The sequence below is a fragment of the Oryza glaberrima genome, chromosome 12 (genome assembly GCF_000147395.1).
Source record: "Oryza glaberrima chromosome 12, OglaRS2, whole genome shotgun sequence".
Lineage (NCBI taxonomy): Eukaryota > Viridiplantae > Streptophyta > Magnoliopsida > Poales > Poaceae > Oryza > Oryza glaberrima.
Genome location: NC_068337.1, coordinates 18,745,501 through 18,758,907, shown reverse-complemented (window position 1 = coordinate 18,758,907; position 13,407 = coordinate 18,745,501). Strand labels below are relative to the sequence as shown.

Below are 13,407 nucleotides of genomic sequence, written 5' to 3'. Positions count from 1 at the left end.
GATGTCGCCATGGACGAGATCTAGCGGCTCCTGAGCGCGGACTTGGCTGCCTTTGGAAAGGCAACGCGCCGATGCTTGGTGATGACACACGTGTCGCAAAGCTGTTCGACATGCTCCAATCGAGGCAGGCCACGCACGAGCTCGTCGGCCCATCTTCTCTAGCGAGCCGAAGTGGATGTGCCCGAAGCGCTCGTGCCAGCGCCAGGCAACATCATCGTGTCGCGTAGCCAAGCAAATCGGCCTAGCAACCTCGAGGCGGAGGACGTTTAGACGGTTTCGTCCCCGCTTGATCTTGGCAAGGAGACGGCGGCGGCGGTCCCAGATACGCATGATGCCGTCCTCGACCAGCACACGCGTCCCACTTTCATCAAGCTGACCGATGCTGATGATTGAGCTCTTGAGGCGCGGAATGTAGTAGACGCCACTGAGAACCTTGTGCTCGCCATTCTTGCCGGTGAAGATGACGTTACCAGCACCCTTGATGTCTACGATGGAGCTGTCTCCAAATTTGACGGTGCCGGTGACGCTTCGATCGAGCTCAGCAAAGACGTCACCACGGCCCGTCATGTGGTTGGTGGCTCCTGTGTCAAGGTACCACGCCTCCTTGTCCTCAGCGTCCGTGGCTCCCAGGCTCACCTGCACTCGCGGTTCAACGAGGGAGACAGGAGATGGCGCGATGATGGGGCCATCATTGAGCTTGCAAGCGTGGGCCATCAACAAAGTGGCATTGTCATCTTCAAGCTCGCATGCCCGCGAAAGCAGCAGGACGTCGTCATCGTCATCACCTTGGGCTAGGTGAGCGGCTTCTTTCTTGGGTTGGCGACAGTCCTTGGCCCAATGGCCAAGACGGCCACAATTGTGGCATCTGTTTGGTGCCGTGTCCCGATTGGTGTTCCCTTTCTCGCCTCCTACGCCGCCACCAAAACCTCTTTTCTTGCGATGGGAGCGAGGTCGCTGACGAGCTCCACCTTGCGACTGCTTGGAGGATCCCTCCCCTTTTTGTCGCTCCTTCTGCCGTGCGAGCCACTGCTCCTCCATGAGGAGGAGCTGGCCTCCGGCTGGAGTAGTCGACGACGTTGGAGCTGGTCGCCGTTCCTCCGCCACCTTGAGACGCCCAGTGACGTCCTTGATGGTGAGTGTCGAGAGATCCAACAGGGTCTCAATCGACACAGCGATTTGGGAAAATCGCTCTGGGACGACGCGCAAGAACTTCTCGATGACGTTCTGCTCCTCGATTCGTTCTCCTAATGTCCCAAGCTGAGACACTAGGCTTGTGAGCCGTAGGGCGAAGTCGTCGATCGATTCACCATCATGGAACGAGATGGATTCATACTCCCGGCTTAGCTGTTGCGCCTTCGCCTTCCTCACGCGGTCCACGCCGATGCGCATCACTTTGATGGCATCCCAGGCGTCCTTCGCGGAGTCCTTGGTGGCGAGCAGCGAGATCATCTCGCTGGGGACAGGGCGTAGGATGGCCTCCATTGCCATCCTGTCCTCTTGCTCATCGCATTCACCATGCTCCACCGCGTCCCAAAGGCCACGGGCTTGCAGCATCACCTTCATCAGCAGCGACCACTCGGTGTAGTTGGTTCGCGTGAGGGTGGGGAAAGCAGCAGCGCCACCAACCTCCCTGACATTCCGCTGCACAACAACCTCTCGAACAGCAGCGCCTCGACCTCGTCCTCGCCGTGGTGTTGGCGATAACGAGTGACGGCGGCCTCGGTGTTGTGGCGACCTGGAAGCATTGGCTCCAGCAGCTGGTACTCCCTCCATCTCTTTCTCACACTTCTTTAACCTGAGCTCTGATACCAATTGTCGGTAGGATCACTTCTGAACTACACTCAATAGTCTAGCTGAAACTGAAACTGAAAATGAGCTGAAAAGCTTACTAACTCAAGAGGGGTACATGTCCTTTTATAGGACTTTAAGTCGGTGCTACAGTATGCTACAGTAACCGACATACTATTCATCTTGCTGTTTACAGCTAAAGTAAAGTCTAAATTTACTACTACTACCAGCTGTTAAGCAGCTGTACATTCTTACTAGCTAAGGAACCTACAGTAGCAAGGATTATGCTAACACACATAAAATAAATAAATCAACAACTACTATGTGGCTTTCAAAAAACAGATGTACAAAGGACTTGTTTGCACCTTTTTTATGGTGGTTTAGATGCCCTGCCTGGTCCAAGTCCATTCTGTAGGTGGCCATCAATTGAAATGAGCTGCCTAATGCCTGCATAGAATTGAATTTGAAATGGTAGTCAGACTAATTCTAATCCCTCAAGCAAAATCAAAAACCTCAACTTCTCAAGATTCACCTATAAATGAAGAGGAAGGAGAAGAAATGCAAGATGAAGCTGATTTGGAGAACATAAATGCAGTGGATATGGCACCATTTACAGAAGATAAAGTTGATTTGTCTAATCTTCCAGCAGATCTTGCACTAAGAAAGCCAATTTCACAGTATAATGTGAATGTTTGTGACGAGGTGAGAAGAGCTTACCTCCAAAGAGGTCCATTTCAGACTCCAGATCATAAGTTCCCCAAAAAGATATGAGTGGGTGTATGCGTCGTTTTAATCCAGATTGGTTTAAGACATTTGGTAATTGGTTGGAGTACAGTATAGTAGAAGATGCATCATACTGTCTTTGTTGCTATTTGTTTAAAAATGAAACTCTAGGGCATGGTGGAGGAGATGCATTTTCAACTCAGGGGTTTAGAACTTGGAAATTCGATAGGTTCAAAATTCATATTGGTGGCCCTTCTAGTGTTCATAATCAGAATGTGAAGAGATGTGATGATCTCATGAACCAACAACAGTCTATTCGATCTAATATTGTTAAGCAAGAAAAGAAAGGTAAGATGGAGTACATGATTAGTTTAATAGCATCCATTGATATTGCAAGATTGCTTCTGACTTTGGGTTTGCCATTTAGAGGTCATGATGAAAGTGAATCTTCTAAGAGGAAGGGAAATTTCCTTACTTTTTATTAATGGTATGCAGAATGCTCTACAGAAGTGGGTGCTGTTGTTCTTAAAAATGCTCCCAAGAACTTCAAATTGGTTGCTCCTGAAATCCAAAGAGATATCGTGAGAGCTTGTGCTGAGGAAACACTTAAAGCTATCATAGAAGGTCTTGGAGATGAGTACTTTGCTATATTGGTTGATGAGTCCCGTGATGTATCACACAAGGAATAAATGGCTCTTGTTATACGATATGTTGATAGAAGGGGGTTTCTGGTGGAGCGGCTTATCGGGCTTGCTCATGTTACTCAAACAACTGCTATTGCGCTAAAGGAAGTTGTTCAGTTTGTTCTTGGAAATAATTCACTTAGTCCCTCTCGAATCCGTGGCCAAGGTTATGACGGAGCAAGTAATATGCAAGGGCATCTAAATGGTTTGAAAACTTTAATCATGCAAGATTCTAGATCTGCTCATAGCATACATTGTTTTGCTCATCAACTCCAATTGACACTAGTTGCAGTTGCCAAAAATCATGAAGATGTTGTGTTTCTTTTTGAGTGGCTTAATGTTATATTGGCCACTATTGGAGGTTCATTCAAGAACAGGGATATGCTTCAGGAAAAACAAGCAAAGATAGTTGAAGAGGCATTGCAATTGGGTGAACTTGAAACAGGACGTGGTCTGAATCAAGAACTTGGCCTTAAAAGAGCTGGTGATACTAGATGGGGCTCTCATTTTAATTCCCTGCTGAATATGATTGTTATGTTTCCTTCGGTAGTTGAAGTTATTGATGACATTGCACACAATGGCTCTAAAGCTGTTGATAGGCTTAAGGCAAAAGGGGTGTTGGATGCCATACAGACATTTGATTTTTCTTTTATGCTGCACTTAATGAAGGTTATACTTGGAATAACTAATGATTTGAACATACCCTTGCAAAAAAAAGGACCAAGATATTGTGAAAGCTATTTTATATCTGGGCACAACTAAGAGAAGACTACAAGACCTGAGAAATGATGGTTGGGAAGGTATGTTCAATAAGGTTATTGACTTTTGCATCCAGCATGATATTGAACTTCCTGACATGGATGACATGCATGTTCCTCGGGGATCAAAATCAAAGCGGAAAGCTCAAGTTGATGGCATATCAAATGAGGATTACTACCAGAGTGTCATTTACGCTGTTATTGACCTATTACGTGTTGAGCTTAATGACCGTTTTAGTGAGAGCAGCACTGTGTTACTACTTGGTGTGGCTTGTTTGGATCCTGCTGATTCATTCTCTTAACTTTGACAAGGACAAAATACTAGAAATGGCTCGATTGTATCCTGATGATTTTGACAGTGAACACAAGATTGAAGAGCTTGGTTGCCAACTTGAAAATTTTGTTGAGAATATTCGTGATGATTCAAGATTCTGCAATCTGAAAGGGCTTGCTGATCTGTGCAAGAAATTAGTTGAAAAAAAGAAACACACTTCTTATCATTTGGTGTTTTTGTTATTGAAGCTGGTATTAATTCTACCCGTCGCCACAGCATCAGTCGAGAGAGCTTTTTCTGCTATGAAGTATATCAAGTCTGATTTGCGCAATAGAATAGCCGATACTTATATCATTGCATGATTGCCTATGTTGAAAGTGATGTGTTTCAAAATATCACTACTGATACCATCATGAACCGATATCAAGGGATGAAAACCCGTAAAAAGGAGCTCTGTAACCATAGAAATGAACTCTGATTTAGTAATTATTTTCACTATGTTACTTGAAGCCATTGTTATGTATCAGCCTTGACCCCACAGGGTTTGAGTCCTGGCTCCGCCACTGGATGCAGTTGAACTTGACTAGTTACACAGTAAGATGACAGCAGCACTAGAGGTCAGATTTGTTCAAGGTGAGGCTACTCTACTGGACTAAGTAGTGATGCCCTATGCAGGTAGCACATATTATAGATCGGGAAAATCCTAATCGTGAAATTTGTAGTCAGGTTACGTACAAATTAAACTTTAATCCTAACCGGCGTTTGGGTTAGAACAATACAATCGAAACAGGTGACGACCTTGATCCACATACTCCCTGATATGAACTCGATCCGAACATTCCCTAGAACGTAGGAGAAATCTAGACAGGGAGGGAGGGGGGATTTTCGCGTGGCATTCGCCTAGAAACTCACCGAATCGCCGCCGGGGAGGAAGGCCGGGGAGGGGAGGTCACGGCTGGCGTCCTCGGGACCGATCTGGTGGAAGAAGGTGACGATGGTCCCCGGCAGCAACGCGCGGTGCGGGAGCGGAGGGATCGGCCGGCGGTGGCGGCGGCGGCGGCGCCGGCCGGGAGCGGCGGTTGTGGAAGGATCTCGATCTGCGAAGCGAACCGCGCGGCTCAAGGGGAGAAGGGCGGGTTACCTCTGGGGTTAAGCCCGTGAGGCCTTGTTCGGTTGGGCCGGGAACGGCCGGGATCGGGGCCCAATCCCCGTGGATCACCCCGGCGAGGAAATAAACCCGGCCCATGCGAAATTATGTGTTTGGTTAAGCCCCAACAAATTTTAGTCCGGCCCACCACGGGTTTCCCTGTTCTGTAGGCCTGGGAAAAAATCATCTACTCGAGAGGAGCAGAAAAATTCCTCGCGGCGGCGCAACGAAGACACGGACGCGACGGCGGAGGCGGCGCGTGGCGCGACCCGGAGGCGACGGCGATGGCACGGCTCTCTCCTCCGGCCGCCACCTTCTCTCCGGTGAGAACGCTTCCTTTATCCCCTCTCCCCTCCTCTTTCAAATTTAGGGTTAGGGTTTCCTTCTCTTCTCCCTTTCACGTCGTCGCACGCACCGTGCCGTAGGGGCCGGCCGTCTGGTCGTGCTCCGGCGCCGACGCCGACGCCGACCGCTTGTTCAGCTCTGGATCCGGCGGCGGCATGGCCGGGACACGGGAGGGTTCTTGGATGCCGGAGAGGAGAGGAGAGGAGAGGAGAGGAGAGGAGGAGGAGGAGAGGGTTTTTGGTTCTTGGCCCGTAGCCTTCAAAGTGTCGGCACCCTCCACGTCGGCTTCAGCAGCCGGTGCAGCCCCTCCACGTCGCTGATCTTGTTCTCCGCCAGGTGCAGCTCCCTCAGCGCTGTACACCCCGACAGCCTTGCGAGATAAAGATTCAGAAAGTCACCATCGCATCTCTGCAAGACTTGCCAAAACCCTGATGAAATTTAGAGTCATGTAGATGTAGTTGCAGTTGCGGGTTTGCGAAATCTGAAGGAATTCAGAGTCATGTAGTTGCAGGTGCAGTACAGAGGACTTTCCAAAGTTGCAGGGTTCGAACCTTATTCTTCTCACGATTGCAAAATCTGAAGAAATTCAGAGTCATATAGATATAGTTGCAGACTTGCAGTGCAGAGATTTTCTTTTTTATTTGCTGGTAATAAGGTGTCAAGAAAGACATGAAGCTTAATAGTATCAAAGTGAAACTAGCATACATATACCTGTCCAGGGCCAATCAGCAGGAGCACTGAAGTGCTAATAAGAGTTGTTTTTTATTAGTCATTAGTTTATTGTGATATATATTTGATTAATCAATTAGATTTGTACTGGATTAGGATCCTCTGTGTTTATCTATAGCTAGCTCTTGCTCAAACTTCAGAATGTCACGGTGTTTGAACCAATTTAGTGTGCTGCTAGTTGTATCCAAATACATCTAGTGTTACTGTTTTTAGGATGTACAATTTTATCTATTTTTAGTCCAAAAGAAAGGAAAGCACCATATACTTCATCCTAGCAACAATAGGTGCAAGTTATATATTGTACCCTTCAATTGATTTCCTTGTCTTTGATTCACCAAGAACTAGTTCTACCTGAAGACCAAAATTGGTACTGTATGATAGATATGTATGTTTTATGGTTCTAGATTTTTTGAGAACTCATGTTGAAGTCTTTTCTGCATTGGCCATATATCTATCTGTTATAGGGAGTGGATTCTAATCCCTCGAGGGGATATCCCCTCGTATACCTTTTTCTTCTAAATTCGATGCAAATAGTTGTGAAAAATTCTGAAAAAAATTGACAGTGTAGAGTATAATGATACCTACTAGTCCACCAAAATTCATGTTCAAATTCGATCTACACATCGAGAAACAAAAAAAGACAAATTTAGATATAAACAGTACGCTACTATTCATACGCTGAATTTGTCTTTTTTATATCTCTACGTGTGAGTTGAGTTTGGACTTAAGATTTTGTAAAGTTGTATATATGTATTGTATGAATGTTGTCAAATTTTTCCAGAATTTTTCATAACCGTTTAGATGGTTTTTGAGCAAACGAGGAAACATCCCCTCGAGGGATTAGAATAGTTTCCCATCTGTTATACATGATTTCTGCATCTTCTGAGAATTCAATCATCTCAAGTTTTGTTTCCTTTTATCTGTTTATGAGATAGGAAAGCTGATGTTTACTCATTGTGCTTTGTAGGTTCCTTGAAATCAACTTGTAGGGATATTCCAGATAATTTATTTGATGGTAGCAATTTTCTGAGGTTCCTAAAGATTTATTGCTTCAGACAGCATGATGAAAGTCAGGGCATCATTATAGTGTCTCCTGCTGCTCAGCTCATTCCACTCATAAACCTGTTTAGTTTGTGATTTATCTGAGTTACTAAGAATGTGTTTAAACTGAGTTCTCCCACACAGTGAAATGTGTGATATTTGATACTGTGGACATCTTTTTTTTCTTTGTACCCATCACTGTTTTCCTGTGCTTCTAATCTGCAATACTGTCCCGGCAAGCTTTGAAGCGCGCTGCTCAGATTAGCTGCTCGTTACAGCCATTGTAAACGAAAGCTTTGACGTAATTCAGGTCTGATTACAGCCGACTGATAGAACAAAAGCAGGTCTACTCAGAGGAGCAACCACGGGATTTATCATATTTTAATAGCTAAAATCCCTAGCTAAAACGAACATGGGGTTTAAAAGAGGGAATAGGAGAGAGCAAGGGATTCCAACCCCCATAGGGATTGAGTGACATGGGAGGGATTCACTCAATCCCTTCCTGGATATATTTCACTTGGGGATTAAATCCCAAGGAACCGAACAAGGCCACATCTATCCTTTTCACAAAAAGACCCCTGGTAAATTTTCTTATAATTGGTTTTTGGCCCCTCAGCCCCCTCCCAGCGTTAGCACATTTCCCCTGAAGTGTACCAAAAATGCAAAATCCTACTAGAGAAGTCTCCCAATTGTTTATTTTATGCATTAATGTTCAAAAAATCCTGACTTCCTGAGTAGGAAATTATCACACAAACAGTAGTAGTTCATAATTTTTTTATATAAATTAGATACAGTGTTAGAAAGAAGTTCTATAATGCCACATATAAGAAACTAGTGCGGTGGTGCCTCAACCTTACGCTGCTTAAACGGCCGATTATACCATGTAAGCAGTCCATTTTGTCCCAACCTCTGTCCCAAAAGTTCAATTCTAAATACAAATCAAGACACGCACGTGTCTTGATTCGTAGTTTAGATTAGATTTTTTTTTATGGGACGGAGGAAACAAGTGCCTATTTAAGCAGCAGTCTTTACAAAGAAAACTAATATGTAATATAGACAGCAGAACATCACTGGGATTGCCATTCAAAAACTGCAAACACCACATCTAAAGTAAACTGCCAACTGAAGACACCACCTTGTAGTACAAAATTACAAATCGGGAGCATAAATAGGGATAATTATCATAACGTCCCAAGGAAATAATCAGATGAGAAGCTATAAGCCTATAATGCTCCTCAGCTTCAAGCATATAGTACACTTGAAACACGATACAATGTTTCTTGTTTTGGAATTTATTGTCCATCAGAAATGAGCAGGCTAAATCTGAGAAAATGTTCAACAATCATGTCTACATCGCCTTGTCGGTTAAGTACAAACTATCCAAAACAGCAAATCCTGCAGCAACGCCACCTTCATCTGACGATGAAACTTTTGTCCGCATCAAGTAACCACTCTGTTCATTCATAACCACCTTATCATTGTTCCTGGGATTAGAGATAAGAGTAGTGAACTCTTAGTTAGTCAGATCAAAGCATTGATCTTACCGCAAGTATGTGAGATTGGGAATCTTACCGCAAGTAAGCACCATAAATTCCAAGCTCAGATATTGTGAGGGCCTCATGGCAAACACCACCACGAACCAGATTAGAGAGAGAGGCTTTTGGGAAGATTCTTTGCATCAGTATGTAGGCTGCAAGCGCATCCCCTCCTTCCTTCTGGAGTCTGATCAAAGTCTCTCGTACATCAATACCGTATATGTTGTTCCCTGCATATAAATAGCGTAATTATTGAGAAAGGTAGTGTAGGATTTGGAGAAAGACCAACTAGTAAGAAAAAATAATAGTTATGTTTTTGGAGAAAGACTGCTTAGGGTCATCATCCATTGATCATTGATATTTACAGTACAGTATAGATAAGGTCATACAAAGGAAACACTATCTACACAAATTATAGCAAATGGATTGAAAAAATGGTGACATTATTGTAGAAACTAACCTCCGCCTTCACGTTGGGGCTTCAAGACAAACAACTCGGGTTTTTGGATTGCGGATTTCACAATCTCTTCATCATCCAAGCTCCATAGTCCTGCAAAGCATTTACGGATCTTTGTGATTTCCTCCTTGTTTTCAAGAAACCTATAGAAGGAATAGATAATGGTTAGGAAAAAGAACATGACACTTTTGATCTGTACCAAAGAATGCTAATTGATCCATGCATAGTATTAACAGTATACGGATGGATATGAAATTATGTATCTTCATATGACAGCAAATTCAGGTGCATTTTATCATTTGGTACTGAAAAATCAAATCACCTTTCAAGAACCTTAGGTCTTGCTAATTCTTGTTGAATCTTCTTGGTCCCCACTAAATGGTATGATATCGAAGGGCACTTTACAGCAGATGATTGTTCCAGCAATAGCCTTGCAGCCCATTCCTACAACATAGAAGAAACTTGTCATCGCCATCGGATAATAAAACCAACATAACATGCAAATATATTTTTTCTTTCACTGTTTGACCCTGTTTACAAAACAGAAAACTACATCAACAATTTTGGAAGAATATAGAAGCATTTAGACATGTAAACAACAAATACTAGGTCAAACAAAATTCTTCTTTTTCCAGGCAACTGATTTTTATTAGGAGGAACATCAAATAATGCATTTTATTAAAACATCAAATAATTGTGTTATGCACATACTGCTTCTGAAGGATAATCATTTGGTGTATAGCCAGCTCTGAAGTACACCACAGAAACTGTTTTGCCATCTCTGCATTTTTCAAAACAAAAAAATAATAATTAATGAACACACTGCAAGGTTACAGAAATCCTTCATATGGTAAGTAAAAAATCAGTAAGCCATCATTTTTACACATATGGATACGCACATGACAAGTGTTCCATCTGGGAGAACGTGGCCTTCAGCCTCTACCTCTGACAAAGTTTTCCTGATAGTCGTTATGCCATGTGTAATGAATTGTTAAGGGAGTGTAAATTTTATGTTTGGACCTCTAATAGAATATAAAATTTTAGAAAACAAATGCTTGCCAAACCCTTGAAACAATGCCCAAAGAGTATCAAACATTTTAGTGAGCCTAGCAGACAAACTGCAAAGCAAGTTCTTGGGCACCATATTGGAGACAAGCAAGTATAGTGGGTACTAAACTTTAGTTATAATGCAAAAACAAAAGGACAGCAGGAAGTGGGCTCTAGGTTATTTACAGGAAAGCAAGAAAGTACGGTAGTCCAATTAAGTTTCTGCATACTAGAAAAAGTACCAGGTAGAAGATAAAAAGAGCATAAAAGGATATGATTCCTTCAAATGTTTGGCGAGCCAGTACTGGTCATACATATTTCTTTCTTCGGGCTGAACAATCATCATAATTACAGCACTGAGCAATTTGTGAAAAGATAATGTCAGTTAATGCTCAGTGATAATAACTATATAATATGCATGATCCATGTAGAGCATACCAAACCTGTCAACATTAAATTCATTCCATGCTCTGGCCAATGCTTTAGCAAATTGACTGCTTGCCTCATTTCCAGGAACCCTCTTGGAGTCTAGACAAAATAAGTGTCCATACTGATCAATTAAGGTCCTGCATGGCAATTAGTGAACACTCGGTTGGTATTCATCATATTGATGACCCAATGGTAATGCTGCACATTGATAGGGAGAAAATATTCAGAGGTAACAAATGAAAGTTACTCCTACTTTATGAAAGAAACTAGGGAGAAAGTTCCTCAATTTTCTTTCACTGGCATGGAAGTTGGAGCACTACAGCACTTGAAGGAAATCTTTAGTGCTGTACCTTCTTAAGAAAGTTGAGTACTAGAGAGGGATGCAGAAGATGCATTATATATATCTTACATATAATCTCATTACAATTACAAATTTGATATTGCATACCAATATCAGTGGTATGGCTGCAATACCTAGTCAACTAATGAGGACACAGGACATTCATTTTGAATACTGGAGCATATTTAAATATCAGGTGCACAGAAAAAGGAATACAGCTCTGCAATGTGTAAATCTAGTTAGAAGTTCCTAAACATCTGTATTTAAATATATATTAAGCCATTTTTTAACAGTGAAAGTACAATGTGGCATTCTTTTTTAAACAGCATTGAAAACATATATTCAAACATAGAAACCATGTGCATGCCACCTTCCATTTTATCTCAAGGCAGAGTTCTCATAACATGTAGAATGCCAGCACATTAAAACATAGCAGTATAGCTCTACTAAAGATATTGATTGTTAGATTTTACCTGTGAAGCTCACTTACTAAGGAACCAAGCCCAGGGAAAGATGCTGAAATAGTGTTGAGCTCTATTTGAAGAAGAGAATTGGTCTCTGAATCAAGCATATAGTCTGACCGATGCAACCCCAACCGGATATTCTGATATAGCAATTATTAGCATCAGATTACAAGGACAATACCAAAAAATGGAATAATAATAATATTAATGTAACTAGCTCAGGTGAAGCACCTCCTCCTTATTTATTTCCATCATCTTCCTATGAATCTCTAACAGCCTAGAAGTGAAATCGTCAACTTGCTTTGTTCTGAAATAGCAGTTGATCCAATATCAATAATTGCAAGTGCAGTGGTTCCTTAGATGTTCAGAGTTTTTGCATGGGTGGTCAACTTGTACTCAAAACTAGACATTCCATTTGAACTTTCAAGCAGAAACGTGAATGAAAATATGAAGAAACTAATCGCAAAGACACTTACTTAGACAAAGAATCTTGCAAGAAGTCCCCGTCCAAGCTAACACGATCCACAAGCTCGTTAAAAATAGGAGCCAACTCGCACGCCTGCCTCCAATGAGATTCTGGAAGATGCGTTGGGAGCAGAGAGAAAGGAGCATGAACCAAACCAACACCGGGGACTGTTCCAGATCGCTGAAAGAGATCAATGACAATGTTATAATCAGGACAAATGCTTTTCAAACACCTCAATTCAGTTCATCGCATGAAGGTTTACCACAAAATTTCACTATATTACTCAACAGTTGATTCTGAGGCAACCATGTTTTCTGTATCTAGTACTACCATTCTGCCAAAAGACATTAAGCACAGCCAAACCAAGAGTGAAATGCAGGAATGCGCTACCTAAACCAAAACAAAGTAACCTAAAAAATCCAAGAAACAAAGTAGTGGTTTTACCCAAGAAATTGGGTACTATAAACAAAGTAGTGGTTTTTCCAGATAGCTGAATCAAAGAGAATTTTATAACATCTCATGTACTTTTCCCGACAATTATGGTTGCTCTTTCGGAAACAAAATTGCAGACATATATTTCTGTGTTTCCTACATCATCTGTATAGGAAATTATCAGTAATCAAGAGGTGCGATGAAACAAAATTATTAGTAAACTCTCAGCCACTCACAGTGCTACACTGCTACTCATGTATACTTCACCAGTAACTACTCAAACCGTGAAAGAATCACGAGTCACAACCTATAGCTCGATCTTGGTAAAACTATCCTTAGCCGATCCAAGAACAGATCCCAACCTCTCCATGGAGGCGAGAGGGAGGCGCTTGCGATTTGTGAAACCAAATTAGGAGGAGAAGAGGCGTTACCGGGTCGGCGCGGTCGCCGACGACGAGCCCGTGCAGCGCGCACCACGCGGTGGCCTCCCGCACCATCTCACCCGCCGCCGCCGCCGCCGCTGCCGGCGGCCTCCCCTCCGCGGCGGCGCTCATCGCGGGCGGTGGACTGGAGGGGGATTAGGGAGTGAAAAACAAATTATGATTTCTCGAGGGGATATTTGCAAATTGCAATCTCAGCTTCACTCTCTCTGCGAGATTGTCGAGTGTCGAACTGTCGAACCGAAGTTTATAGTTGAGATGGGAGTTGCAATTTCGAGGAAAGTGGAGGGGGCTGCGCGAAAGTTGAAG

At 43.0% G+C, this 13,407-nt stretch overlaps 2 protein-coding genes across 2 annotated transcripts; one reads left to right on the top strand and one right to left on the bottom strand.

The window, feature by feature from the left end:
• The first annotated feature begins 2,241 nt into the window (after positions 1-2,241).
• On the top strand, positions 2,242-4,769 carry LOC127756357 (uncharacterized). Its single transcript, XM_052281714.1, has 2 exons — positions 2,242-2,977; positions 4,174-4,769. Exons 1-2 carry the CDS (start codon positions 2,556-2,558, stop codon positions 4,586-4,588), a joined length of 837 nt encoding a protein of 278 aa, XP_052137674.1. The 5' UTR covers positions 2,242-2,555; the 3' UTR covers positions 4,589-4,769.
• A 3,825-nt stretch (positions 4,770-8,594) lies between these two features.
• Positions 8,595-13,399, bottom strand: LOC127757118 (glutathione synthetase, chloroplastic-like). Its single transcript, XM_052282553.1, has 12 exons — positions 13,090-13,399; positions 12,237-12,406; positions 11,992-12,067; positions 11,770-11,900; positions 10,971-11,093; positions 10,804-10,883; positions 10,380-10,461; positions 10,192-10,261; positions 9,803-9,924; positions 9,484-9,623; positions 9,061-9,253; positions 8,595-8,972 (listed from the first exon to the last, which is right to left on the bottom strand). The coding sequence occupies exons 1-12, from the start codon at positions 13,210-13,212 to the stop codon at positions 8,837-8,839; spliced, it is 1,446 nt and encodes a 481-aa protein (XP_052138513.1). The 5' UTR covers positions 13,213-13,399; the 3' UTR covers positions 8,595-8,836.
• Between the last annotated feature and the right edge of the window lie 8 nt (positions 13,400-13,407).